Below are 26906 nucleotides of genomic sequence, written 5' to 3' on the forward strand. Positions count from 1 at the left end.
CTTTAACTTACTGTTTGTCTGTTATTTCTGAGATCATTTTTTGTGGTAATGCTATCTGAAGATAAACTGTGTAATGCTCTGTATCATTGTGATGCAGGGTGAATGAAAACATTTGTAAAATATTAAGGATATTAATCATAAACAGAAGCAAACTTACCATATGAGCCACAGATGACAAGAGCAGAGGAGTCACCCACGCAAAGCACCGTTCATCTCAACCTGACTCAACAGTCAGTTGGAGGGCTTTTGGAAATTAAGAAGTCTCAGCTTTGAAAAATGTCACCGCCTGTTTCTTTGTCATCCTCGATAACAACATGAGATCAGCCTTCTAACTCCCACTGCAGCTGAGTCAGAGAAGCCGTCCCACTTTAGCTGAAAATATGCTGAAAAACAGGAGATGGGGATTGAGGGAGACAGCCACACTCAAATTCAACAAGCTGATCCAACTTTAAGAGGACTTGGGTTCTTGTTATTTCATTGTAGTGTTGGACTTATAAGGCTGGGGACACAAAAAATGAGGATGTGACTTGACTCAAGATTCGAAAAAGCAACAACTTCCAAGTTTCAACTTTCTGGTGAACACCCTGGAACAGTACAGCTGACTTGAACTCGTCTTAACTTACTCATGACTTCACTTTGACTCGTGTCGACTGTCTCGAGACTTGTCTTAGCTGACCTTTATGTTCATCCGAAAGTGGGATTGGCCTAAATTAAACGTCAGTTAAATTTAAGGGACTGAAGTGTTGGCATTGGACAGTGGTTATGTGGGTTATGGGTTTTTGTTCACCTGGTCCTTGATATGAGTGAAGAGGTCTTTTTGAAGGTCAGCTCTCCAGAGACCCGTCTAAGAGAGATGCTAGGTCTATTTTTAGCACAGTAGACAAGGTAACCTCTTTAAGACTAAGGGACCACATTTATATCAGCTGCTATAAGTGACCTAATTCACTTTTTTTTTTGTACACATGATACTCTTGTTGGGGATAGAATGCTGAATCAGCTGTTTTTAGATCTGTTTAGGGACACATTCTTATGGAAACAGGCAACAGATATCGATGCACTAAAATAAATCTGTTGTATTAGGTTGCAGAACGAGAAGACATATGTTCGACCTGGTAAAATCCTACAAAACAAAATCAATAACATGCTGGCAGAGACGGCTTACATAGCCAGACACCTCACAATTTAACTATTATACATATTAATGGTCTCCATTTAGAAACATGAAAGACTTATGAAGATTGTTACTTGAAATATAACATAAGACTTCTTTTGATAAGACATGTCTGTACTTGTCTCGAACTGTATACTGATACTGAACTGTATTCGTCCAAATGAGATTAGGTAGCAAATTAGAAGACAGACGTCACAGACATTCATTCAGAGGGCCGGTTACAAGCAGATGAAAGACTTCTGAGATTGTTTGGAGGTTTTGGTTAATTTAAATGCTACAAAGAGTACATATCCAGAATGGCTGAGTCAGAAGTAGGTGGATTTGTAGATTCTTTGATGTTTTAATCTATCGTTCAAAAGGCTTATTCAGTTCTGAGTGGCTGGTGGATCTACTCATGACCATGAAGACATCCGCAATTGTAAAATCCTGTCTGTGACTGTTACTAAACACTTCTGCTAAGCCTTTCAGTTCAAGCTCTTCATGCATTTCATTATCTCACCAGTATCTTCATTGGCCTGGTTTTGGTGTGGAAGCTGCTCGCATTTCCCCTAACCTCATGGTGACTTTTCGTGTTAAGTCACAATAGCTGTGTGGCTCTAAGGACGGCAATGTTGATCGGTCAGTCAGCCACTTTGGTTCAGACTGAAATAATTCAACTGTTGGGGATTATGGATCTCCATGACATTTTGTATATATTTACAGTGCCCACATGATCTATGCTGGTGACTTTGGTGATCCTGACTCTTTCACTAGTACCATCATGAGGTGGTCCAATACTTCGGTTCATGATCAAATACCTGCTAAATATATGACATCCCCATCAGCTTCAACTGTACTTTGCCTTCTGTGTTAATTAGCAAATGTTAGTATGTTAACGTGTTAAACTCTAGTAACATTGGAAAACGACTAGTATGGCCTTAGCCTTGTTAATTGCAGACACCAGTTCCAACTGAAAGGCTTATCCCCAATAATGAGTGTCTGGACATCTTGGTTCATCAAGCACACTTCATTAGTCTTGGCAGTTACAGTTGTCCTTGTTATGTGGCAACCCATCTGCTTGCCGATCACGATCCACTGCTGGCAACCTCTGCAAGTACCTGGAATTTAGATTTAGTATTTCTTCAGAGCAACGCCCCAAATTTAATTCCATGAACCCCAACGAAAACCGAAACATTAGAAACTCTGAAAAAGGCTTCACATGATGTGATATCTAGTTCCTGTAGTGTAAAAAAAGAGACAATCATGCCCCGAGTTTTTGGGTAAAATTTCATGTTGGCCTTGAAAAGCAAAGCCAAGAACCTGAATTATACAGTATTACCAACTATTCTAACTCTGTTGCTAGTGCTTAGTGTGCAACAAAAGGGCATTCACCAACATTCGCCAAAACTGAGTGAATTTAGGAGTCAAGACTCATCGATTGCAGAAGCTTCTCAGTTGTGGCTAGACTAACAGAGGCTTTCTCTACCTGTGTCTGGAGCAGAAGAGTCAATGTCAGACAGTGAGAAAGGTGTTATTACTGGTAGGTCAACACACACATGACAGAACATGACACACAGTCTTCATCTTACACTTTTCCATGATAAAAGTGGATGCCACTATTGACTACATAGAGCAATGATTCCATGACAAAAAAGGGGACAAGATCGCTATAGGCTAGCTACCACATGGTAAACATCTGGTGTGTCCACAGTCTATTTGACAAACTATAGGGAACAAATCAAAAGTACTACAACACCTGATTCCAGGATGGTTTTTGGAACATCACCACCACATTTAATTTGCTCTCTTTTTTTTAATTGTTTGTAGTTTTTTGTGAAAGAAAAAAAACAAAATAAAGACAAATAAAAGGTTAATCCTACAAAGACATTTTTATCGCAGCTCTCTTAAAACTTGCTAACCCATAAATTCCAAATGAACCAAGTCCAATAATTGTGACACTGGAAGCAATGCATACATGTGTCAGTCTTTCTCTCCTTGACTGATAAAGAGGGATGAGGGTGTCAGGTGTGTTGGGAGGGGGCATGATATGTTGGAGGTCATACATAGTGAACGGCGAGGAGGGATGGACTGGCCCTCTGTCCCACGCCTCGACCTTTACAAGTCTTTTGTTTTTTTTGTGTGACAGTCTCATAGTCTCAAAAAGGAGGTTGGGAGGAGAAGCAAGGGAGGAAAGCGAGGATGTAAACTAGGACGCTGCCAATCCAGCACAGCTTTCCTCTTGCCGCCTGGGTTATTGGTCCTTACTGGTTCGTTCTCCGAAAAATCTTCCTCCTCTTGACTGTGCTGGAGCAGTCTGGCTTCACGAATGACTGGCTGACCAGCTGCTGCAGTGTCCTCTCAGATAAAAAAAAAAGGTGGGTAATGGGTGAAGAGACCAGGCAGCAGCAGGTTTACATGCATGAAAGAACTAAAATATTCTAACTAGAAAAAGAAAACTTTTTGGCAGACAGTCCTAATGGTCACCTTCCATGTTGGGTAACAAACACACCAAAATCATCCAAAAATCCCATAATAATCAGGTGTCTCTTGGATTTCCCTAAAGGCCTCACTATGCTCCAAACAAAGCGCTTGTTAGAATATCAAACAGCAGCTACATCAAACAATTTTTTTTAAACTTCCAGACATAAAATCTAACAAGCACTTTGCAGCTCGTGCCGAGGCTTTAAATTTCTCTTTCGAGCGACAGACATTTAAAAAAAAAAAGTTCTTGGAAACCAGAAGAGGCTACGATGATGGCAGGCTTTATGCTCAGGTGTGGCCATTCAGAACAGGTTTATATACATTTCCCTTTAGATGTGATCAGACGACACGTTGTACAAACAAGTTGCAGTTGAGGCCTGCCTCAAAAAATAAGAATGACAACCTGCAGCAGCTATAAACTCACTAGCTAACCTAGCTACGTCAAAAAACAGACAAAATACACCTTCCAGCAGCTCCTTTTATTCAATTTTTGTTTAACTCGTGCAAATATCAAGTGTCACCCGGCTTTTTGTTCACTTTGGACGGTGCTCAAACCTGGCAACCCCACTATGAGGACAGGATTTTTTTGAGATGCTGCATGCAGACACTGCACCCAGCTATAGATGAGTCAAGGAAATTGTCTTGACTTAAAACTGCTCTAAAACTGCTTATTTCTAAATATTAACATGATGTAAACTTCACCCAAAACCGGAGCTTAGGAGCATTTCGGAGGTGTTCACTTTTTTTAATAGAGAAAGTGGAGCAGTACTTCCCTGCTTCCAGAGTTTGAACTAAGCTAACGTTGCAATAAGCTGTATTTTTATATTGACAATGGCTCAAATGACTGTGTGTAAAGTGAAAAGGGTCATTCATAGCGACAAACGCACAGAAGAGAGATAACTATTTCCTGACTGCAGTTACACGCAGCTTTACGTAGCTTCGTAGCATCTTTCAGCTAATCGTTTTCGTTTCTAGCCGACAAATTCACTGTTATGGTTCAGACAACTTTATTTCCAACAGCAGCTGTTTTAGACACAGCTCTGATAAGAGTGAATATCAGACAAACATTTGTCTTTTAAGAAAAAGTAGAGCAGTTTTTCCCTGCTTCCAGACGTTGTGCTAAGCTAACGTTAGCCACATCACAGAACTGGGTGCAAGCATATTTAAAGCTGCAATAAGATGTATTTTTTTACATTGAGAATGACTCAAACGACTGTGTGTAAAGTGAAAAGGGTCATTCATAGCAACAAACGCACAGAAGAGAAGATAGCTATTTCCTGACTACAGTTCCACTCAGCTTTACATAGCTTCATAGCATCTTTCGGCTAATTGGTTTGTTTCCGGCCAACAAATTCACTGTTTTAGTTCAGTCAACTTTATTTCCAGCAGCAACTGTTTCAGAAACAGCTCTGATAAGACTGAATGTTGCCTAATATTTGTCTGGTAGTTAGAAATATGAAGTCAAATAAATGCTTATTTTACACTGTGTGTGCTAACATGTAAATAGTTGTTTGCTAACGTGTTCACCACAACAACTTGGGTGATAATATGCCTATGTTGCATTTACAGCTTGAAAAATCAATTCATGCAGCAGATACAGAATATCACAGCTGTTATTTAATATTACAGGTTAGCGCTAACTAGCAATTAATCTACCGTATGCCAACATGCTAGCTTGGAGTCGGATTCCAGTCAATGTAGTGTTTACAGAGGTATAAGCAAAGAGGATCGAAACCCGCCGCCAACAGCAAACAGGAAGATTAATGGTACTGCTTTATCTCATCACTCAGCATGGAAGGTAACCAACGTGCCATTCTCCCAAAACTTGATGTTTAAGTGAAAACATTGCTGGAATGCATCAAGACTACTGCTGTTAAGTAGGTATAGAGAATAGAAACACAACACGGATAACCACACGCTGCGTCATAAGCAGAACTTAGAAGGGGCAATTTATCCAAATCACAAAAAAAAATTATATGGTTTGCTCTTAAAGGAAACCTAGCTATGAAGATGGTTTCAGTTGACTGATATATCTGCCTTTGCATAAAAACTGAAACTAACTCCATGAGAACACTGACTTAGAGGTTAAGAAGGAAATAGTGTGTGTGGGTTTTTTTTTTTTTTTTCAAAGGAACTTTTGTCTGGCATGAGTCAGTCTCTTTAAGGTTGAATCCGATATGAAAAGCCAAGATGGCAGCCCAGAGATGAATGTTGATGATAATGATAATAGTGTCCTGCTGCACAATGAGAAGCTTCAGTGAAGGTCTGGTAGGAGAACTGCGGGAACAGATTGATGCTGGTATCTGGCAACAAGTTCTCAAGGTAGGAAGGAAAGAAATGCGGTTCATGACACATTGGAGAAAAAAAAAATAAAAAAAATTGAATAACGGAGAAAGAAAGGGGCAAGTGAGGGAAGAGGACAGGAACCCAGAAAGGGGGACGAACGACTGCTGTGCATCTCAGCTGTGAACGTGTTAACAGTCCAGATGAATCCAAGAAGGGAGGTGGGTACAGGACGAGGAGGTGGTGGATTCTGCTGTTAGCAAGACAAGAGTCTGGACGGATACGAGAGCGTTCAACCGTTCATATAGTGATGGACTGAACACAGTAAATTGAGGGTGACGAACGAGGGGAGGAAGAGGAAGTGCCGGGACAGCACTGGTTTTGGTATACTGGTTTTGGCTGCGGTTGGTGGGTCGAGTCAGGGTTGAGGGGGCGGGGGACTCCACTGGGAGGGCTTGGGGGAGGATGTCTTGTCATGCAGGGGTGGGGAGAATCAAAGAGGTCTTTGCGAGGTCTTCATCTTAACTGCCGTAATGCATGGTGTTGCTGGGGATGACCATAGGTGAGGCCATGGAGATGGCCGCACCCCCCATGGTGAACTGGTTGGTGACGGGATAGTAAGTACCGCTGCTGCTGGGGCCTGATTGGCCCGTAGTGGCTCCTGGAAGAAAGAACAGAGCGATGTTCAACATCCCTGAAGATTCTTACATGCTGAATTTCTGTTAATGTGTGTATATTTCTGTACTGTGGTGCTTTTAGAAAGTGACATACCCTGGACAATTCCTGTGCTCATAATGGAGCCCATCCTGGAGTGGGTGTGGTTCACAATCCCTGTGTTCACTGTGACCAATCAGAGAGGAGAGCACAGTCAAGCACATGTGTATCACTACAATAGATAATTGTTTAGGCTCATATCTCTGTTCAGAATCATGTAGCTACAAAACACAAATGCCATGTAATTAGGAACCATGTGGACCTGTGAAGACCTGTAGAATGAAGGGTTCTCATTCTAGAGGTCTTCACAGGTCCACATGGTTCCGAATTACATTGCCAAATTGTATTATGGGAAATGAAGACTCATACTGGGGACTAAAAATGTGTGTGGCTTCTCAACTGCTGTGCCTTTCACTGTAATTTGTACAGCACTTTGGTGTTGTTGTTTTTAAATGAACTTGACTTAAAATAAACTAGCTCTGGAAGAGGCACAAACTGAGGCTACAGACATCAGAGGACTCATTTCTTTTCTATGAAACTAATGTACAATTAATAAACACATTTTTGTCTTTTTTAGTTACAGGTTACAGTTATCTCATTTGTTTGCGATATATCATGTGTACCAGTTAGATATATTGTGATATATTGTAGATTATTTGTTATATATTGTGTGAATCAGTTAGATATTGTGATACATTGTGTATCGCAGAATTGTCTTGTTGTGATATAGTTATCATGTGAAGAATATCGTCCTAGTATCATATGAGTTCATCTGTGATTCACACCCTATCATGCAGTGCTGTAGTGCTCATTAGAAACAATAGAAATCAATTGTTCTCATGCATGCCTGGTACTTCATGCTGCACTGCAGATTTCCTCTGTTGTTCTCCTATTTGTTCCCCACTAGACCAAGTTCCACAAGTTGTTGAAGAGCCAGGTGGAGTGTGATTCGTACCCAGGGGGATGAGGTTGTTGTGAGAGACTGACGTGCCGCTGCCGATGACTGTGCTGAGGTCATAAGCTGCAGGCATCCCTGGAGGAGAGAGACAAGAAACAAAGAAAAAGACATCATGAATCTGCTCATATTCGGCTCTTCTTGGCGTGGGGCCTGGTGACACCACAAGCAAATAAGGTAGCAACATGCTGGTCTGCAGCTGTCCCCCAATCAGCAGCAGTGTTAATGACAAGGAGGGAGTAGGGTGGGAAATGGGTGGGCAAGAAAAATAAAGGCTGTTGTAACTGTGATGGCAGGTGAACAGTACATGGATTCAAAATCTAGAGCTGTCACCTTTTATTCAAATCCGTCGTTCAACCATGTAATGATCTGTCCATTTGTAAGAGGTTCAACTGTATGAGGATATCTTATGCTGTTTTGATTTTTACAACAAGCACTTAATAATGTGGCTGATAAGAAAGTGAACGAGGATATTCAGGGTGATTATCTGGAAATGGTAAGACAGTCCCTCTTTGAAGTCTGTTGCATCCTGGCTTCATTATTGGGATTTCAGCAGTGCTGTGGTGAGCTAAGCTGACATCGCCAGAGTGTGGGCATCATACAACACCTCTCCTCTGGAGTTGGGATTGTGTTGATGCCAGAGGCTGACAAAGTGGATACATAAAAATAGTTTGATATGAAGTAAATTGAAAGGTCTGGCATGTCCATGAGAGCTCGAGCATCTTTTAAACCCTGTTTGGTGTGTATGTAATGGTTATAAGTGAGGTCCTAGGTGTGTATCATACATATACATATAAACATGTATATTCTACACCAGCACCTCTCTTTCTTTGATCCAGCAGAATATGGAGCAGCGGCATGATTTGACAGTAAGGAGCAGAGAGAAAGTGGGACCAGCAGCTGCTATGCAGTCCTATGGTCCAACACAACTGTTTGAATGGACTCTATGGAGAGTTGGTAAGTGGGGTAGCAGCTAGTCGGGGGCCCTTCTCCTGTAATCATTTTTACTTATACTTTTAAATCCTACTGAAACATCTGGAAACTGGAAAATCTTAGACTTACGAAATCAGAAATGTATATTAAGTCGCCCTTGAATACTCACTTTCATTGTACGACTTTCTTACAATTATTTTATGTTATGAATGTGGGATATATAAGTGTTATATAACTATATAACTTTATTAGTATAATTACTATTTATTGATACTGGGTTTAATTAGTTACTCCCCACAATTAGTTACTTCTGGACAATAGCTCTATATTTATGTGATTTCTTCCCTACAGTCTGTGTCATAACCTTTTTCACACTAGTGTTTTTAGACTGAATAACTTCCACATTCACACAGGTTAATCTTAAACATCTGCTTTCACTGTCTCTGTACGTGTGTTCGGATCAACTCTTGCTGCCGGATTCATCTACAGCCCTTTTCCACAGCTCCACACATCTGGCCTGGCTCACCACCCATCTTCAGTTAAGGTTATACTATGTGTATCTTTAACTCTCCAGCAGTGGACTAAATTTGGTTAAAAAAAACCATGTTGAACCAAATGTTCTTACATTTCGGTGACACTACAGATAATCCCTAACAGAAGGAAACTGTATTTAGAGTAGCACTCATCTGGAAAAAAAAAAACTGCTTTAGAGATGTTTCATCTACCGGTGTTATGTGTGTGTTCACCTGATACACCCATCCCCTGACTCATGCTGTAGGCTCCCGTGTTCCACATGTTCTCCGATGGGGAGGTGTAGTGTGAGCCAGGAGGAGGGTTGGGGGTGGTGCCTGTGTACCTGCAAATGCATACATGCATGTTTGACATTAGAGAGACAGACAGCGCTCTCCACCTCTTTATCTTTAATGGTACGTTCCAGACGCAGCTCTGCGGGGAAGAGACCAACTCACCTGAAAAAGGGGTTCTTCAAGTCCAGGAGATTGCTGGACTTTGATCCTGTCTGGTCCACCTGGGCAACAATACTGATGTCGTAGCTCTGTCTGTTGGCAAGGAGATCATATTCTCATTATCTGACATATTGATAGAATGATTAGCATTATCACTATTTGTTTTACTTTTGTATTATTGTTATTATTAGAGGTCCAAGCATTGAAGCAGAGTTTTTCTTCTCATTCGTCTTCTGTATTTTTCTCTGTTAAAAGTGTTCATGCAGCAAAACCATAAGACCAAAAGTCACAAAAATTGGCAGGCGGGTTGCAAATTCCACCCACTGCTCAGGCACAAATAACGACACTCATTGACCTCAAGATGATGCTGTAATAATCAAGTGTATGTTTTTGCAATTATCTCCAAAACGGTTTGGACTAGTCAAAATTCTTTCATTATTCTAATCTATCGGGTCTTTCAAGTCTTTCTTCTGCTCTAATAATGTCAAATTTTGCAATTCTTCATGTCTGCACTCTAAATACGAATCGACAGCCAACAGCCAGTTAGCTTAGCATAAAGACTAGAAACAAGAGGAAACAACTAGCCAGCACCTGTAAAACTAACACATTATATCTAGTTTCTTTAATAGTGTAAAGTGTAAAAATAACATTATGGTTTTTACAGGGCGTTAAGTGCCCGACTTTTTCCTGTGAATTCCTGCAGTCTTATCATCATTGTGAGGTTGCCAGGCAACGAGCAAAAACTCAGGGAAAGTTAATGCACCCATCCAAGAAACAGCTCCACAGAATGAAGCGATAATGGAAGTGTCTACATCCAATTACAAATGAGAAAATAACACTGCAAACATTTGGATTGTTGGAATGAAACCAAAATAGAATGACGAGGAGCCTCCAATTTAAAACACTGGGTTTTATTTATATCTTGGTTAAGCTGGGTGGTGGCGTAACTGATTTTCAAGTCTTGTGTAAATAACACTTTTTCATGACTTTCTCCAGTTTGGTTATTTTTCTTATTGTACAGATAATTCTCTTTACCCTTTCACTTCAGGGCCAATTTTTTTTACTTAGCGAGGACCTTTAATGTGAAATAAGTACAAAGTGGATCACCTTACACAGAACTACACTCAGCAACATACCTCTTGTTGGCTATCAGCACTGCAGTGCCGGACAGTGTATCCCCAGCCTTGGTGAAGAGGGGAGACTGCAGCAGACAGCGCACCTGGTACCAGTGGGTGAGGGGCTCTGTGGGTGCTGTGGACAGCCATACTGTTATCCTGTAGGGAGGGATCACAAGAGGCACTCGTTAAAAAAAGGCACAAGTATCTGGCATGCATGTTTGTATCCTACATGTCAGTCAGTGGGCGTGTGACTTACATTGATCCCATAAACGCCACATCAAACCAGAAAGCCAGGCCGTGCACCAGGCCTGAGTGCATCATGTGGAACTTAAAGGGAATCTCTATCCTGGAAGCCAAAAGAAAAAGGCAGCAAAAGAACGTTATTAATGAATATAAATTCAATATACTCACTCCGACAAACGCAAGCAACTGTATACACATACCTGTAGAGATCATCTTCTTTGGCCTCCAGGAAGTTGACTGTGTACTTGACCGACTTGGCCATCAGGATACGGATATCAAATGTGTCCTGTGGAGGGAGATCTGAGCTCATCATACAAGACTAAAGAAGAAAACCTGTCTCACATGTCTCAAATCCAACATGTGCATCAACCAGAGATGTCACAGTGTCCCAATCTAGACCACTGTTCTGAAGTAAAACTCAAGACATTTAATTAACACAGGAGTTAAATAGGAGTCTGTATGTTAGGTACGTACCACGATTGGCTGGCGGAAATACTCGTCCACTGCTGCCCCCCGCAGGGCAGAGAGGTCTACACCGTGGAAGGAGGGCTGGTACCTGAGGGACCAAAAAATAAGAAAGTCAGATTCAACATCCTCCTCCATCAGGAAAATCCTCCCATGACTTAGAACTCTACAACTTATTAATGAAAAAGTTCCTCTTGAATCCCCCGTACTTCTAAAAACGATAAACATGTTAATTATTGTTGTACTCTAACTACTACTGAGCCATCCTGTGTATTACAACATTGTTAAATTGCAAAAGGATAAATATAAAAAACACTGGACACCAGGTCAGTTGTTAAAAGCTTAGGACAGTTGACTGGTAATGATTTTAACTGCAGTGTCGGTGTCTTCTGTTAGATTTGACACACCTATTCATGTTTTTAATACATGTTCAGACTTCTTTTGGGGACTAATTTTACACATTGATTTGACACACCTCTTCATGTTTTATATACATGTTCAGACTTCTTTTGGGCACTAATTGTTAAAAGAGGCAGAACTGAAATGTAACAGTGTGCTGTGGCAGTTGCTAATGAAAATGACTGTAGTGATATTTATAATTGATTCAAACCAGCTCTAACTGACTTCTCTTCTGTTTGTCACGTCAACTAAAGACTGCTATACGAACTAAACCAGTATAACAGAAGAACTTATTTGCTGTGTCAACATGAGGTGACGCATTCAGAACTCTGTATGTTTGAGTTCTTCAGTGCCACTAATGTGTAAATACAGCAGTTGATGCCTCTGAATTAGGAACTCTCCACGAGGCTGAATAAACACCTCCTGACAGTTCCATCAAACAAGGAGCACTGGGAGCTCTACTCAGCAGGATATAAAGAAAGGGCTATTCTAAGTGCTTCTGTTAATACATCCACCTTCTGTACATGTACTTTACTAGATTCTCTATGTAAAACTGTTTGGGCAAGATTTGCTTCGATTCATCAGCTGGAACTACCTCCTGCTTTTCTAACTTTAATAAAAAAACTCATGGCACATGTGGTATCACCAGTGGTTTCATAATCAGAGTGTGTCCCTGCTCAGTAAGCTCAGTGTCGCCTCAGATTAGCTTCAAGTGTGTGAGGATGGTGTTAAGAAGAAGTGCAGCAGTAGACTTTAAATACTGACTAATAAAACTCTCTGCATTACAATGACAGTTGATCTATGGGCCCGTTTTCTTGTGTTTCATCTCCTATTCACTCTGTAACTGAGGCTCAGCTCAGGAAGTGATACTAAGTACACCTAACATTGGTCTACTGCAGAGGTTGATGCTGTGCTGTCAATTGTGATTGATCAAGTGAATGCATCGTCACATCTCAAGTAAGCACTGTGTTACTGCTGCACCCGTATCCACCAACACTACCACTCATTTAAAAAGAGAGGAGCTGACAGTGTTTAGAGAAGAGAGGAGCAGAATAAAGAAGAGAGGAACAGAATAAAGTAGAGAAGAAAAGAGAGGAGCAGAATAAAGTAGAGAAGAGAGGAGCAGAATAATGTAAAGAAGAGAAGAGAGGAGCAGAATAAAGAAGAGAAGAGAGGAGCAGAATAAAGTAGAGAAGAGAGGAGCAGAATAAAGTAGAGAAGAGAAGAGAGGAGCAGAATAAAGTAGAGAAGAGAGGAGAGGAGCAGAATAAAGTAGAGAAGAGAGGAGAGGAGCAGAATAAAGTAGAGAAGAGAGGAGCAGAATAAAGTAGAGAAGAGAGGAGAGGAGCAGAATAAAGTAGAGAAGAGAAGAGAAGAGAGGAGCAGAATAAAGTAGAGAAGAGAAGAGAAGAGAGGAGCAGAATAAAGTAGAGAAGAGAAGAGAGGAGCAGAATAAAGTAGAGAAGAGAGGAGAGGAGCAGAATAAAGTAGAGAGGACACTACAATGTAATGAAGAAAAATCCAAACATGAAACAAGATTATAGAAAAATAAAGGACCATAATTTGTGTGGTGGAGCAAATTGAAAAAAAAAAAATCAATAGAAATATCAGCAGCATGTCTTCCACTGTGTCCCACAACTGCTCTTAATATGACTTAGTTACAGCTATGAAACAGTATAGTGATCAGGCTGTATCAGGTTCACTTCCTGCAGTGCAGAGGTGTCACATATAATGATGCTACTGTTGGAAACTATGTGACATATTTCATAGTTTCATAGTCCCATCCCCAACGTTCATCTCCTCCCCCCCTCATCCTCCTCACCAGAAGTTGGCCTTGGTGAACTGCTCCATGTAGAGCTGCTCGTCTGTGAAGGGAGCCAGGTGGACGTCACCGATGGTAGGGAACATTTTACCTGTAACACACACACACACATAGATTAGACCACTCAGCAACAGTAACACACTGCCAGCAATAACAAAGAATGACATTTGACAGGTGGCAGGCGTTCCTGCTGCTTTCTCTAGGCCCTAAAACCTTCTCACCGTTGGGTTTGAGGAACTTCTTGGCGTGCAGGTAGCTCTCCAGCATGCGCTCGTTGAACAGCATGTAGCCCATGGGCTCTGAGATGATGATGTCGACCTGCTCGGGCAGCGTCACCTCCTCCACCTTCCCCGGGATGACCACCACGCGCTCCCCTAAACGGTTACTGTTCACCAGCACCTGCAAGGCGGAGAAAGGTATTAATCGAAGGCAAGTTGCTGATATTAGCAGTAAGCGTGTGTGTGTGTGTGTGTGTGTGTGTGTGTGTGTGTGTGTGTGTGTGTGTGTGTGTGTGTGTGTGTGTGTGTGTGTGTGTGTGTGTGTGTGTGCGGACCTCGGCGTGCTGTGCCATGGTGCTGGCCTCCACTGCATAGACCTTCCTGGCTCCAGCTTGGGCTGCGAAGAAAGAGAGGATCCCCGAGCCGCAACCGACATCCAGCACCACCTGCAGAGAACGGGAAGCACGCCGTCACCGTCGGCAACTGTTACACCTACAGTTTCCATCCGAACGCTGAGAAAACCTTCCATAAACTTTGGATAAGAAATGTCAAAGCATTTCCATCTGCTGACATTGAAACTCTTTCAATCAATCAATAGCAAAAATACACCAGAAAATAAATCTTTTGATAATTAGTAACCAATTTTAGCTGCTTCTCATCACATTTTGTTCTGTCTGAAAGATAAAATAGTAAATAAAAAGGCTTTTATCTTTTCATATATCTCATATCATGATTGGAGTTTCACAGTTCACAGTATAGGCCTAGAAACTCAAACATTAAAGAGGTTCTTAAATGTGCTTTTGTATCATTGTACATTAAATATCTGAGTTTTATACTGAAAAACATATTATCTTTGGTTTCTGCTAAATTACACAAGGATTTTTTAACCATTATCTGATGTTTTACAGACTCAATTTTTCATTAAATAAATAACTAAAACATTCATTGAAAAATAAAAGCTCTAGCTTTGGATTCTTTGTCTTGTGGTCTTTAGCAACATTTCACTGTTTTTGTCACTTCTAAGCTGTGAGCCTCTTTCTCAACACGTTTTCTTCCTGAGGAGGGCTGAAGGTGAAACTCCACTGATCACATCACAGTAACACATCAGACATTAAAGAACAGAGGCAGCAGTGAGGGGCAGAGAGGAGCCCACATGTCGCTCTTGAGTAGAAAATGTGATAAAATTTGATCGAACGTGCGTCAAGATGTCATGGTGTTGTTTTGATGCGCTGTCGGCTACGCCTTCATAAATGAAACCTGTTTGTACCACTAACGTGAGGTCAGACAGAGTGCAGCATGGAGTGCAGATGCCACATACCTTGTCCTTGAAGTCGGTGTGGTTCTGGAGGATCGCCCGTTGGTAGGTTCCTGTCCTAACGTAGTCCTGCATCATGTTCTGTTGCTGGGAGAGGTAGCCATAAAACTGCACACACACACAAGGAAAACCAGGGTAGTTTTTTATATTTTTGCGTGTTTTACCATCACACAGCAGGCAAAGTCAAATAAGTCATGTCTAACTGATCCGCTGAACTAAGAGCACCAAATATCTCCATGTCTTGTAGTCTAAGCCTTAAAGAATAGTAGGGTTTCATATTTCATTTCCTGTAAATTCTTCACAATAAACATCTCCAGTTATTTAGTAATGAAGAGGGAAATGTTGGGTTTGCATTAGCGGTAACAGAGTGGGCTCATTGAGAGAGTCAGGAGCTTAAACTGCCAGTATAAGATAAGTAAGGAGTTTTTTTAAACTGTGAATCGTGTAAAGCTACTCTAATGGAGTCCAAGAATAAAAATATAGAGCTAAAAATTAGCATAATACGTCCCTTTTAAGTTCATATTCTACAAGCATTATAATTTTCAGTAATTAGTAAAGACGTTGTAAAGTGATTTCCAGATTTACAATAAATAATATGTATCAATAAGAAATTAAAAATCAAATCAGGGTCCATGGGAATCGCACGTCTTTGAGCTTATCAATTATTTTCATCCACAATGTTGTAAAAACGATGTTGTTGCAGGATGACGGCTAAATAATCAGCTGAATATCAAGCAATGACTATTATTAAATCTTTTATTTTCTGATCTCCAACACAATAAACTCTCTACAACCCTCACTCATGTCTCAACTGTTGTCTTCCTGCAACAAGTCGCTCACTTCAGAACGAGACTTCTCCTTAAACCAGACTTGGATAAACACTGGATCAAGTGAAAGGTAAAGAAAAAACCCTTTATCCTTCTATATGATTTTTTCCATACTGTGTCAGACACTTATAATAATAGTCTGAGTCTGTAGGATTACATTACAGCCTAAATGGTTGCCCCCCTTCAGTCACTTGGACACAAAAAACTGAACACATGTGGTTCAGATTAAAATATACTGAAGTTTCCCGCTTTAAAAAAAAAATCACTACAGAGCTCCTAAAGCTGATCCAGCTGTGTCCTCATCATCAGAGACTGAGGTCCCTTTCCTCCCAAGAAAAAAACCCTGTTTCCTCATTTCCTGTCTCCTCATGTCTTTAGCTGGAAGATGAAGGAAAATACACAGGAGAAGGAAACGCGTCCGGACTTCACCACACAGCTCTGTCCACACGCACAACTCATCAAATCCACCAGGGGGACAGACTACCTGAGAGTCCGTCTGGGGTGCAGACTTCAGACTTTGATCAGAAAATTACCCACAATCCCGCAGCAATAGGCTATTACATAACAATTTAAAAATAACATACTACTTTAATATTACTTTTAATATCTGGTTTTACTTCATCACATCTACTCTTATCATTTTATTTTCTTATCATTTTTATTTTCCTTTTAACACGCTACCTTACACTCCTGCTTTTACTCACGTTATCTTATAGTGACTTTGTTATTTATTATATATGATTATTCTTTTATCTTTTATCTTATTTCCTCATTTTCCTCACTTCCTGTTTTTATTGAGTCATTATCTATAACCGTCATTTACCGTTTGTGTGTGGGTCAGGCAGGATGTGTGTGTGGGGTTTTTGTGCTACATCACAATGTATGAAAAGTCAACACAAAAAGTATGAATCAATAATTGAATTAATAATAGGCTTTGTAAAATGTTTACTTTTAAAAAGCATTTAATTTGTTCACATTTGTTAGATAAATGAAGTGATGTAGTGAGTGTGGTGAATGTACACACACAGTGATTGGTCTATAGACTTAATAACGAGGATTTGTTAGTTATAATCTGTTAAACTAGATGGTTAAAGTCAGTTTTGTGTGTCCCCAGTTGAGGATTTAATATGAACATTAGCAGAAAAAAGGGAGAATCTCACTGTGCATTCTGACCACATGTGTTGATAGTGAATTAGCTCATATGTAAACTGTTAGAAACCATTCACGAAAACACCTTGAAATGAGTTGCAGGGTCAGGAATTTCTATTTATCTCCATGGAAACACTGAGGTCCTCAGTCCCGTCTCAAGGCCCTTATATTTTTTGTTGTAATCCCCATGCAGCCCAGCATCCTCACACACTTTGTATGATGACAGTGAACGCATCACAAGCATGTTTGTTTCACCCCTGGATGCAATCAAGTAAAGTGGGATGTGCCCCCTGCTGTTTGTGTTAACAAAAAAAAGGGGAGGCACTGGCTTAAAAGCTTAGTGTGATGCTGTCTGACACCAATATGACCGACAACTAATGACAGCGCAGTGATGTTTCTGCTTTATGCAAATGTGGATTCAAAATGTAATTATCTGATTGGCTATATGCAAATAATTGTGTCTATGTAGACAGAGGGTCACCACATGTACACTGATATGCAAAAACTAAAAGAGAAACCAGGACAGAGCCAATGAGAATCATAATATTTACTCTTAAATGAACATTTTTGAAGCTCCAAAGAAGTGGATCATAAAAATAACTCAAACAACAGAGTTACAGGCTTTTTCTGACTGAATATTCCTAATAAATGAAAGTTGTGGAACTATCAATAATCAGATGGTCGGTATGGTGGTAAGTATTAAGGAATAAATAAAACATTCTGATGTTTGTGAGAATCTGAACTCTACTGTGTTTACTCTCAGACCCAGGGAAGTAGGCGTGTGCGTGTGTGCTTTTGCGTGTGTATATATTTCTCTCACCTGGAAGTACTGTACAGCAGAGGACTCCTCTGTTCTGTCACTAAAGACTGACCGCTCGCCAAGATGCCCACGGCAGTTCTTCAGGAGGTTATAAAAGGACTGAAAGTCTGAATGTAAACACACAAACAACAACAACCACAGGTCATACTTTGTAGTGGATCCACTACACCAGAGATAGAATAATGTACACACAGTGCTGTCCTGAAGCTTTAGAGTACACAGATGTTTTTCACTGGTTTGGTTCTAAATCAATGACGGAAGTTAAAATGCTGACTTTTGAACAGTGTGTTGTTTTTCACATGTAGTCCTCCAATGGACTATGATTGTATCAGATGTGGCAACCAAACAGTTTTCCTTTCAAGCTTACATTAGCATAATTAAGTAGCTAGCTTTAGGGGAAATATCAGAAATCCTTTTTGCTGTAGCCAATGGAGTGTGTCAGTGCATGTTAGATTGACAGGAACTAAACAATGGATGCATTATAAGAGCTGGATACAGGACATTCTATACTATACTATATACTATTCTAAACTGTTCAACTATAAGAATTGCTCAGCTGGCGCATAAGCCAAAAAAGTTTCTAACTTCCAGTTTACGTCAATGTTGTGCAGCCCACTGAATATGTGCAGTAGTGTTTCCCCTCACTCGGCCCACAAACTTTACATTGTAAAAATCACCTTTCTCGGCTTGAGGAAAGTTTTACAAATATAAAACCTCCATGGATAAACAATTCATAATAGAAAGAGCCATAATTGGCCGCGTTTGCTATTCGAGGTGTCCTGTAAACAGTTTTATAGACGCTTCTTTAATAATGGTGGTCTATGGGGCAAATGCTGACATATCGTGAGTGACCAGTGGGGGGGGGGGGAATCGGTGCCCTATCAGCTCTAATAATACATCCATGAACTAGACACAAAGCAAACAAACTTGTGCTGTAGCTGCTTGTCATAGACAGTGTGTTGTTAGCAGTGATAATGAAGAGAAGGAACCACAGCAGGTATGTTTACAGGCTGTTTAAAGTGCTGCGGATGAGCAGATAATTAACTATCTAGCCTGCTAATTGACAGTGGCAGTGCTGCGACAAGCTCACTTTGGCAAACTGTCTGTCTGTCACTTTAGAATAGGTTTTTGCACTTTGCTGTTTTATTTATTTCATGGATTTATTTATTCTTTGGGTGTATGGTACTGACCTGAGCAAAATGAATTTCCCTTTGCAAATTTATAATAAAGAATATCTATCTTTTATTTTTCCAGTGCACGTTAGGTTACTCCGAAAATGACATAAAGCAGCGTCCTTACATTGAGGTGTGTGAGCTCGGTCCTACAAAGTGTACTTGGGTGTGTTTTAGTGTGTACCTGCAGGTGAGGAGAACTGCAGCAGGACGCTGTTACAGCCCAGTGTGATGATGAATGACTGCTTCCCCACGCGGCTGCACTCCGTCTCCCTGGAAACCGAACACTTGAATACACTCGCCTCCTCTCCTCGAAAGAAAGGGAAGGGATGCATGTTAGGGTGGCATGAGACGTCATTTTCCAAAATAAAAAAACAACCAAAAAAAACAACAGTGTGTGCTAGTTTGCATGATGCTCAAACTATCGCTTTGGTGGATAAATTCAATGATGATCCTCTGGATCTGGTGACATTTGACCACATCGGTATTACAGAGCACTGAAAAGTTTGAAGGAAACGGCAGTTTTAAAAGACTGTCTTGATGTTTTTTCAGTTGCCAGCATTTTTTTCTTGGCAGCAGAACACTTCTCTTCCTGCTATTCACGCGTTTATCCTGACATTTCAGTTTGAGATTCGACACAACCTGCTCCTGTGTGGGAGAGCTGAATACAATGCAGCCTCAGCCTCTTTATCATCTCCTACAGCTACACACACACACACACACACACACTGAAATGTGGGTTTTTTTAAAGAGCTTTGAAAATTGAGCATTAACAGGAATGTAAATGTCCAGTAAAAGTCTAGGTGAGATTATTCCACACCTGCTGATGCTATCAGTCTCTTTCTGTTTCAGTTCCCATTTGCATAGGTTTCTATGTCTGTGCATGATGCCAAAATGTCCTGTTACAAGCCTGAATGAACCTCAGGGTTAAAAAAAAATACAGGAAACATTTTTCTTTAATTGTTAACAAATCCCATAAGATGCCCCAAAACCAACAATGTGTTAGACTGACTCAATACTTTTGGACTTCACTACACTTAACCTCAAACCCGTTGGTTCGTAATGACGAATTAAGTCATACAGCTGTTCACTGTAGTTTTTAGCAAATGTTACTCAAACAGGAGGGAATGGAGCATTTACTGGGGACTACTGCCAGTGGCGTATAAATGTATCTTTGGTGGGTGTTTCCTGCAGCAGAATGGTGTAGGTGTACATCAAGTCTAAATAAACTACAGTGGAAGCATTATGGAGGCTGGTTTTCACATGGTGCAGTAATGAATGATGAATCTGTGCTGACAGCAGCAGCAGGAAGGCAAACGGCACAAACGTGTTACTGTAGTGATCTTCTTTTTAGATTCTAAGCTTTACATTTGAACAAAGTAATATGTTCATTATGCTTGAGTGGCAGCTTGGAAAATTCATATGTAACACACCTCACAGAATAACTGTAATAGGCTCTATGCAAATACTCCTCTAGGTAGGAAAAACATTGTGGTCGTGCAGCAGGCCCGCTGTGGACTCACAAAGCAGCCTGAGTTAATCCAGCATCTACTAAAGGATTAAGGGGAGCGGTTCAGATTTAGCGAGATGCATCTTCTGGGAAGAACGCCAACCGTGCTCCTCGGTTCTCTTCTCAACCGCTTAAGACACTTGGCAACAATGTGAGAAAACAGATCCACTGAATGATGGCACTGGTGAGTTACAGCTCCCGTCAATGACCTCGACAACCATGATCCACCAACACAGGCAGGTGATTTCTATTGTGATGTTTCCAATGGACATATTTGTCCTCATCAAATATGCAGTAGCAATTTGATTGTGTCCATAAAGCAAGATAATCAAATATAATGTATTAACAAAGCAGTTCTTTTAAGAAATTAGAGGTGGTAGAGGTGTTGTAAAAGTGTTTAAATTAAGATAATTCAGTGTATACCTCAGTAAGTCCCACACGATACAATGAAGTGATACACCAACAATTTATCATTGCATTCCCATAAAGTTAGGGAACTCACAAAAGGTAGATTTTAAAAAGAATGGACTAAATAAAAGCAACCGAGGCTGGGTGATATACTGATATTTAGTCCTTATGTCTGTCAACTAAGTATGGGTTTCCATTTTGGATCTAGTTCCCGGGTCAATAATACCTGGGTCATTAAACCCTGACGCTAACATTTTATCTCTCCTCACTTTTAAAAAAATGTATTAGCAAGACCAAATTGAAAACATATAGGTTGCAGGGTGTGTTTGTTTTTTCAGCTATTTTTATCCGACTGTCAGATTAGATCAGTAGTCAATTACTGTTAAGCTAAGGGAAAAGTGAGTCTATTCTGTGGTTAATGTGCTCTGCAGCTGGTGTCTCTATTCAGACCAAAATTGTGCGTGAAAAGACAGATCACTCTGTAGCACCACTGTATGACACCAATGGACTGTTTTTGTAATTCAACAGGGATCAGGGCTTATTCCAGTCTAGAGACATGATCTAAGTTAACTAACGTCAATTTAAGCATCCAATTTTCAGGTTGTGAACATTAAAAACTGCTGTGTTTCTGCCTATTCAGCCAACAAAGGCACAGTGATTTTAGCCTTCTGTTACTTGCAAACGTTGAAAGGTAAACCTAATGACATTCAATAAGAAATCTGATCAGAGGGTTCGATACTGGGTTTGAATTTGACACAATATCAAACCCCATCCCTTGTGCCAATCTGCAAAAATGTTGGATACTACATTTCCCATAATGCAACCATCAATATGTATTTGTTAATGGCTCCCTGCCTGGAAATGCCCACATTTTAAAAACTCTACCCCTCCAGTTTGTAACACAGACTTTCAGTTAGAACTGTGCATTCTAATAACGTCCTAATAAAATAATCTTACGGTGGCTTCAAACTAAGTAAGGATCCTTCACCCTGGCACCACCATCCAGTTACTCCTGGAGGATCCTGAGGTGTTCCTAGACCAGAACAGCTATATAGTCCCTCTAGCATGTTTTGGGTCTGCCCCAGGGTCTCCCATCAGTTGGACATGCCTGGAACATGTCCAGAAGGAGGCATGCTAAACAGGTGCCCAAACCACCTCAACTCTTTCCTCATCACAACAGGTCGGTACAACGCTGGCAGTGCTGCTCATGCTGCACTGATCCACCGGTCAATGTCACGATCCATCTTACCCTCACTTGCGAACAACCCTAACAATACAACAAATCACTGCCAACTCATAGTGAGAATTTCACCTTTTTCTAGCAGAGCGCTCAGATTTGGAGATGAAGACTCATCCTGGCGCTTCACATTCCAATGAAAGCCACCCTGGTCCCTGCTGGAGGTCATGGTGTGTTGAAGCCAACAGAACCACATCTTCTGCGAAAAGCAGAGGAGGTCCCCAAACCGGACACCCTCTTTCTGGCTGCTCCTTGAACTCGATGAAAATCACAAACTGAATTAGTATAATATAATAAGGGACAACCCTGGCACAGGTCAGCACCCACTGAGGACAAGTCTGACTTTCTGCCGAGAAAGCAAACAGGGCTCTCACTGAGGTTATGTAAGGACCAAATGACACGCAACCAACAAACCCGATAGCACCGTTCACAAAGTGCCCCAAGGGACACATTCGTAAGCCTTCTCCAAGTCCACAAGGCACATGCCGACTGGATGTGCTAACTCCAATGACCTTTCAAGTATCCTTGCAAGGGTGAAGAGCTGGTCCACTGCTCCACACACAGGACGAAATCTGTATTGTTCCTCTTGAATCCGAGGTTCGACAATTGGCCGGAGCTTCCTCTCCAGCACCTTGGCATAAGCTCTCCCCAGGAGGCTGAGTGTTGTAGTGCACACCCTCCGGTCTCCTTTTTTGGGAAATAGGAACCACCACCGAGGTCTACCAGTCCACATGCACAGTCCCTGATCGCCACGTGACATGTGCCACCCATGACAGCCCAACGATGTCCGGACTCTTTAGCATCTCAGGGTGAATCTCATCAACACCTCGAGTCTTGCCAGTGAAGAGCTTTTTGGGTACCTCAGAGACCTCTGCCAGGGATATGAGTGAGGCTTTCCCCAAGTCGCCCAACTCCCACTGCTCCACAGAGGGCCTGTCTATCAGGTTTAGGAGATCCTCAAAGTGTTACATCCACCCTTTCACTGCCCGGCAATGTCCCCTGTCAAACTAAATAAAGCTTCTCTAGAGCCACAGAAGACATTATACAACTATCTTTGCAGGCTGAGTGGTAATAAGTATGACAATTAATCTGACTATGTGGAAAATGCTGACATCTCTCTTCCTCCCTTTTACTTCTGCAATTCAACGAGAAATGAGCCTTCTGGACCGATGATATGTTGAACCTTTAGTAAATGTGTCAGTGAAGCTGTCTTCTTTGAACTGGATCCACTTTTCTTATTTCCCACTGCTTTCATTTTCCTGCTGTCTCAACCACACTGCCACAGTCACAGCTCAGCTCAGCCGTCAAAGGGAGAGACAGATGTGATGATTGGTTTTTGTGCTCTACATCATGGATACACATGTACATGACAAGACAAGACGGGACACAGCAACATGACTACATGGCAGCATGCTGCTGACAGCTTAACTTCAGTCCAAATAAATGGCTTTAGACTGGTTATTTAATGAGAGAAACGCAGATCTCAACATGAAAATGTGTGAAATGGAGAAGGGGCATGAGTGAGTCTTTGAGTCTCAGCACACGCATGGAAGCCCTTGGTAGGATCGGTCAGAACACAAAATGACAGAAACACACTAAATAATTAAGTCTTATGAAGAGATTTCATGTTGTAGAAATATCATATTGTTAACTTTCACAGTGCAGAGGAAAGCCTTAACAGAGCATATAACCAACCAGGTTGCTTAAACTAAACAAAATTACCTGAACTGATTAACATAATGTTCAGTCAAAATTTAGACTCTCTTCCTCCCCCTTGAAAATCTGACTTGATTCATTATCTGTTTTAAATCAGCCAGCCAGACATGAGTGAGCTACAGCTTGAGCTTGAGAAACCCTCTGCCTGACAAAAATGGTCAATGGTGGTCAGATTTTTGCCCCTTTTGCAACATATGAACGATAGAGCAGAGCACAGAAGTTCAGGACACTGCATGAACACAAGTGACCTCTACTCTCAATGCAAATAATAAGCTGATACACCAGATGGCTTCTGAGTAAAGACCGTTACAGCTGAGGTTGAAAAAACACCAACCTGAATAACTGCAGATTTAAATACTGTTCATTTCCACAAGTTAACAATCCACATGCTCTCTAACTCTAACAAGACGGAAAAAATCAGTCCTAAAAGCCTGATCATTTTCATGAATATATATTTTTAGTGGCATACTAGGCAACACTTTTTACACCAAATTCCTAAACATACACACTTGGATGGTTTCAAGTCTTTCAATTTGTTGCTGAGAAATTACATTATAGTACAAATATGGAACTTTTAGTAGATATTAACACTTTATTTGTATACTCGTCTTCAGTATTGAGACTTTCACTTTTCAATGGACCTACTTTTCCACGGGGATAAATCCAATTTGATCTTTTTGTGTACCCCTATAGAGACATGTGTGACGATTCTCTCAGTGCCATGCTTTTCTCTTAACTTGTGCATCACAGTAGAGGTGGCCCGCAGAGCAGCTGTTTCTTTTCAGCGGGACATCCCATTGAATAAGAAAAGCTGGTGCACGCAAGAGAAAAAAGGAGGCGGCGGTGCACCCGGGTATTGTCCCAATGAGAACAAAGATGAATGCATAAGTAATGAGGGCCCGGTTCTCGCTACACCACCCAAAGCGCCAAAACAGATATCCCCCCCAAAAAAAGTAAAAGCATCAAAAGTTGAAATGTTTACCGCTCTTATAAAGGAAAGGTGTACTGGTGAAATATAGTGCTGCAGCAGCCTGCTGGACCGCAGCGCAGAGTGGCGGGTCGGGGAGTGATGCCCTCTGCTGCTGCTCCAAAACAACCCGGAGGGGCTAATTCTCCCGCTACACAATCAAATAACATTACTCTTGGGGATAAAATGGGGTATGTTAGTTTACTAAGTCACCGGACATGCTCAGGAGCCTAAATAAATGTAACTGGAAGAGCAAAAAATAGGTGCAATGTGACCAGGTGGGCAGCTGCTGCTGCTGAAGCAGGCTAGTTGCATTGTTTAACTAGCATTAAACTACACGTTACTTAGCTCCCCTGCTTATTGGACTCACTAACTAACAGACGTTGTTTGTGTGGTGAAACATTTTCAGACAAGTGAACTTATGTGGAAGCTAAAACGAGAAAGTTAACCAGCCTCAAGCATCGTCCGACGGTCATTTTTTGACTTTTAAGGTCTCCCTCGTGATGAACAGGGGGATGCGACGTGGTCTCAAGACGGGCTAGCTTCTTGGTAGCTAACGTTCCGTACTGTCGGATTAGCTGCATTAGCATTAGCATTGGCAGTTAAGGCAGGCCGAACATCCGAAGATCCCGCTGCGGGGAAAAGGTCAACTCACCATTGGAGAGATTGATAAGGGCAGCATCTTGTGAGGTTTTTACTTCTAACCGCAGCGGCTGCTGTTCTGAGTGTCGCTGTATGTCTCCGTTCGCGTCTCCGATGGACAGGAGCCGCACGCCGGGGAACACCGAGACCGCCATCTTCGATCTGGAAGTAGAGACAGGTCGGTCGGTGGCGCTCACATCCAACCGACCGCGCACTGCTCTCTGCTGGAGGCGAAGCTGGGCACCAACACGAGGAGCCGCTCCAACAGCGCCACCTACGCGGCACACAGCGGGCAGTGGATAAACAAAAGAGCTGGGACAGAGAATTATCTAAGTTTTACGAATGGGGAACCTTACTACTTTAAAGGGAAATGACACTTATTTCTTCACATCTGGGACCAGTTTCAGTTAATTTACCATAAGACTTATTATAGAGAGGTTGATTAACTTTCAGAGTGAACCCCATCTCACACAACTGTATTCAATCTCATTCAAATTCCTCTGTTTTTCTCTTTTTATGAATCTATCTTCTTTCCTGTCCTCTATCTACGAACTAATAGCCATTGTTGATGAAGCAATGTCACAGTCAATCAAAAATGAAACAAAACAGCTTAGGGCAACACAATACAGCAGAAGTGTTAAACACCCCCTCCAGTCATGTTTTAAGATCACAAATCAAATACATCAAATACTTCTTTCCCCCTTAAGAAAAAAAAATCCAAAATCCATTATCAAGTTTTCCTGCTGGACACAAGACAGTTCTTACTTCACTGTAAAGTCCATTCTGAGTGTTTGTGCACTGGAGGCTTCAACTTTCCACATCACATTTGTGTAAGTTGAATATCGGTGCAGGATTGTCTCCAAACTACTTGTGATATCAAAAATCATGCTTGTAGTTCCACCCATTTAAGTTAGATTTTCACTGAGTACAAAGAAACTTTCCTCTTCCAGCAGATTAATGTGAAAACAACCTCTGCACATATATCATGCTGCACAGTGAAACTCAGACATGCAACTGAAAGAAAAACGTGTTTTTGAGTAAAGGGGAACTTTAAGTGACATGCCATAAAACATGGTAAAAATCCATTAGAGTATAACATATTCACCATAGATACATATAAACTGTACAACAGTGAAAAACATGATAATGTAACCAAGACAGGAAGAAATTATTTTGGTAATAATTTAATGTGTTAAAACAATATACATACAGTAGCATCAATTTGCAAGAATTTGCCACAAATGCAAGCAAAAATATGTGTAAGCATGATATATAACAGTCAACAGCTGGCAGGATGATGAATTGTTTTTGTAAAACACTTTCTGGATTTTTTTTTTTTAAATAATGGCATTAAATACATGCAAATGTAGGCTAACAATAATTTTGGTTTTCCAGTC

The 26906-nt window shown here is 41.1% G+C and overlaps 1 protein-coding gene across 3 annotated transcripts; it reads right to left on the reverse strand.

Moving 5' to 3' along the window:
* Nucleotides 1-3274: 3274 nt before the first annotated feature.
* carm1 (coactivator-associated arginine methyltransferase 1) lies at nt 3275-25699 on the reverse strand. Of its 3 annotated transcripts, none has more exons than XM_062439092.1 (16): nt 25523-25699; nt 19214-19336; nt 17858-17964; nt 15065-15169; nt 14082-14192; nt 13750-13927; nt 13529-13619; nt 11317-11398; nt 11043-11128; nt 10856-10945; nt 10618-10755; nt 9485-9574; nt 9263-9372; nt 7476-7661; nt 6686-6754; nt 3275-6575 (listed from the first exon to the last, which is right to left on the reverse strand). In XM_062439092.1, exons 1-16 carry the CDS (start codon nt 25662-25664, stop codon nt 6436-6438), a joined length of 1848 nt encoding a protein of 615 aa, XP_062295076.1. In that variant the 5' UTR covers nt 25665-25699; the 3' UTR covers nt 3275-6435. The 3 variants fall into 3 exon arrangements, with proteins under 3 accessions (XP_062295076.1, XP_062295077.1, XP_062295075.1); XM_062439093.1 differs by having other exon boundaries at nt 7584-7661; nt 19214-19339; XM_062439091.1 differs by having other exon boundaries at nt 19214-19339.
* Nucleotides 25700-26906: the final 1207 nt, after the last annotated feature.

The sequence above is a fragment of the Scomber scombrus genome, chromosome 18, assembly GCF_963691925.1.
Source record: "Scomber scombrus chromosome 18, fScoSco1.1, whole genome shotgun sequence".
In the NCBI taxonomy this organism is placed as follows: domain Eukaryota; kingdom Metazoa; phylum Chordata; class Actinopteri; order Scombriformes; family Scombridae; genus Scomber; species Scomber scombrus.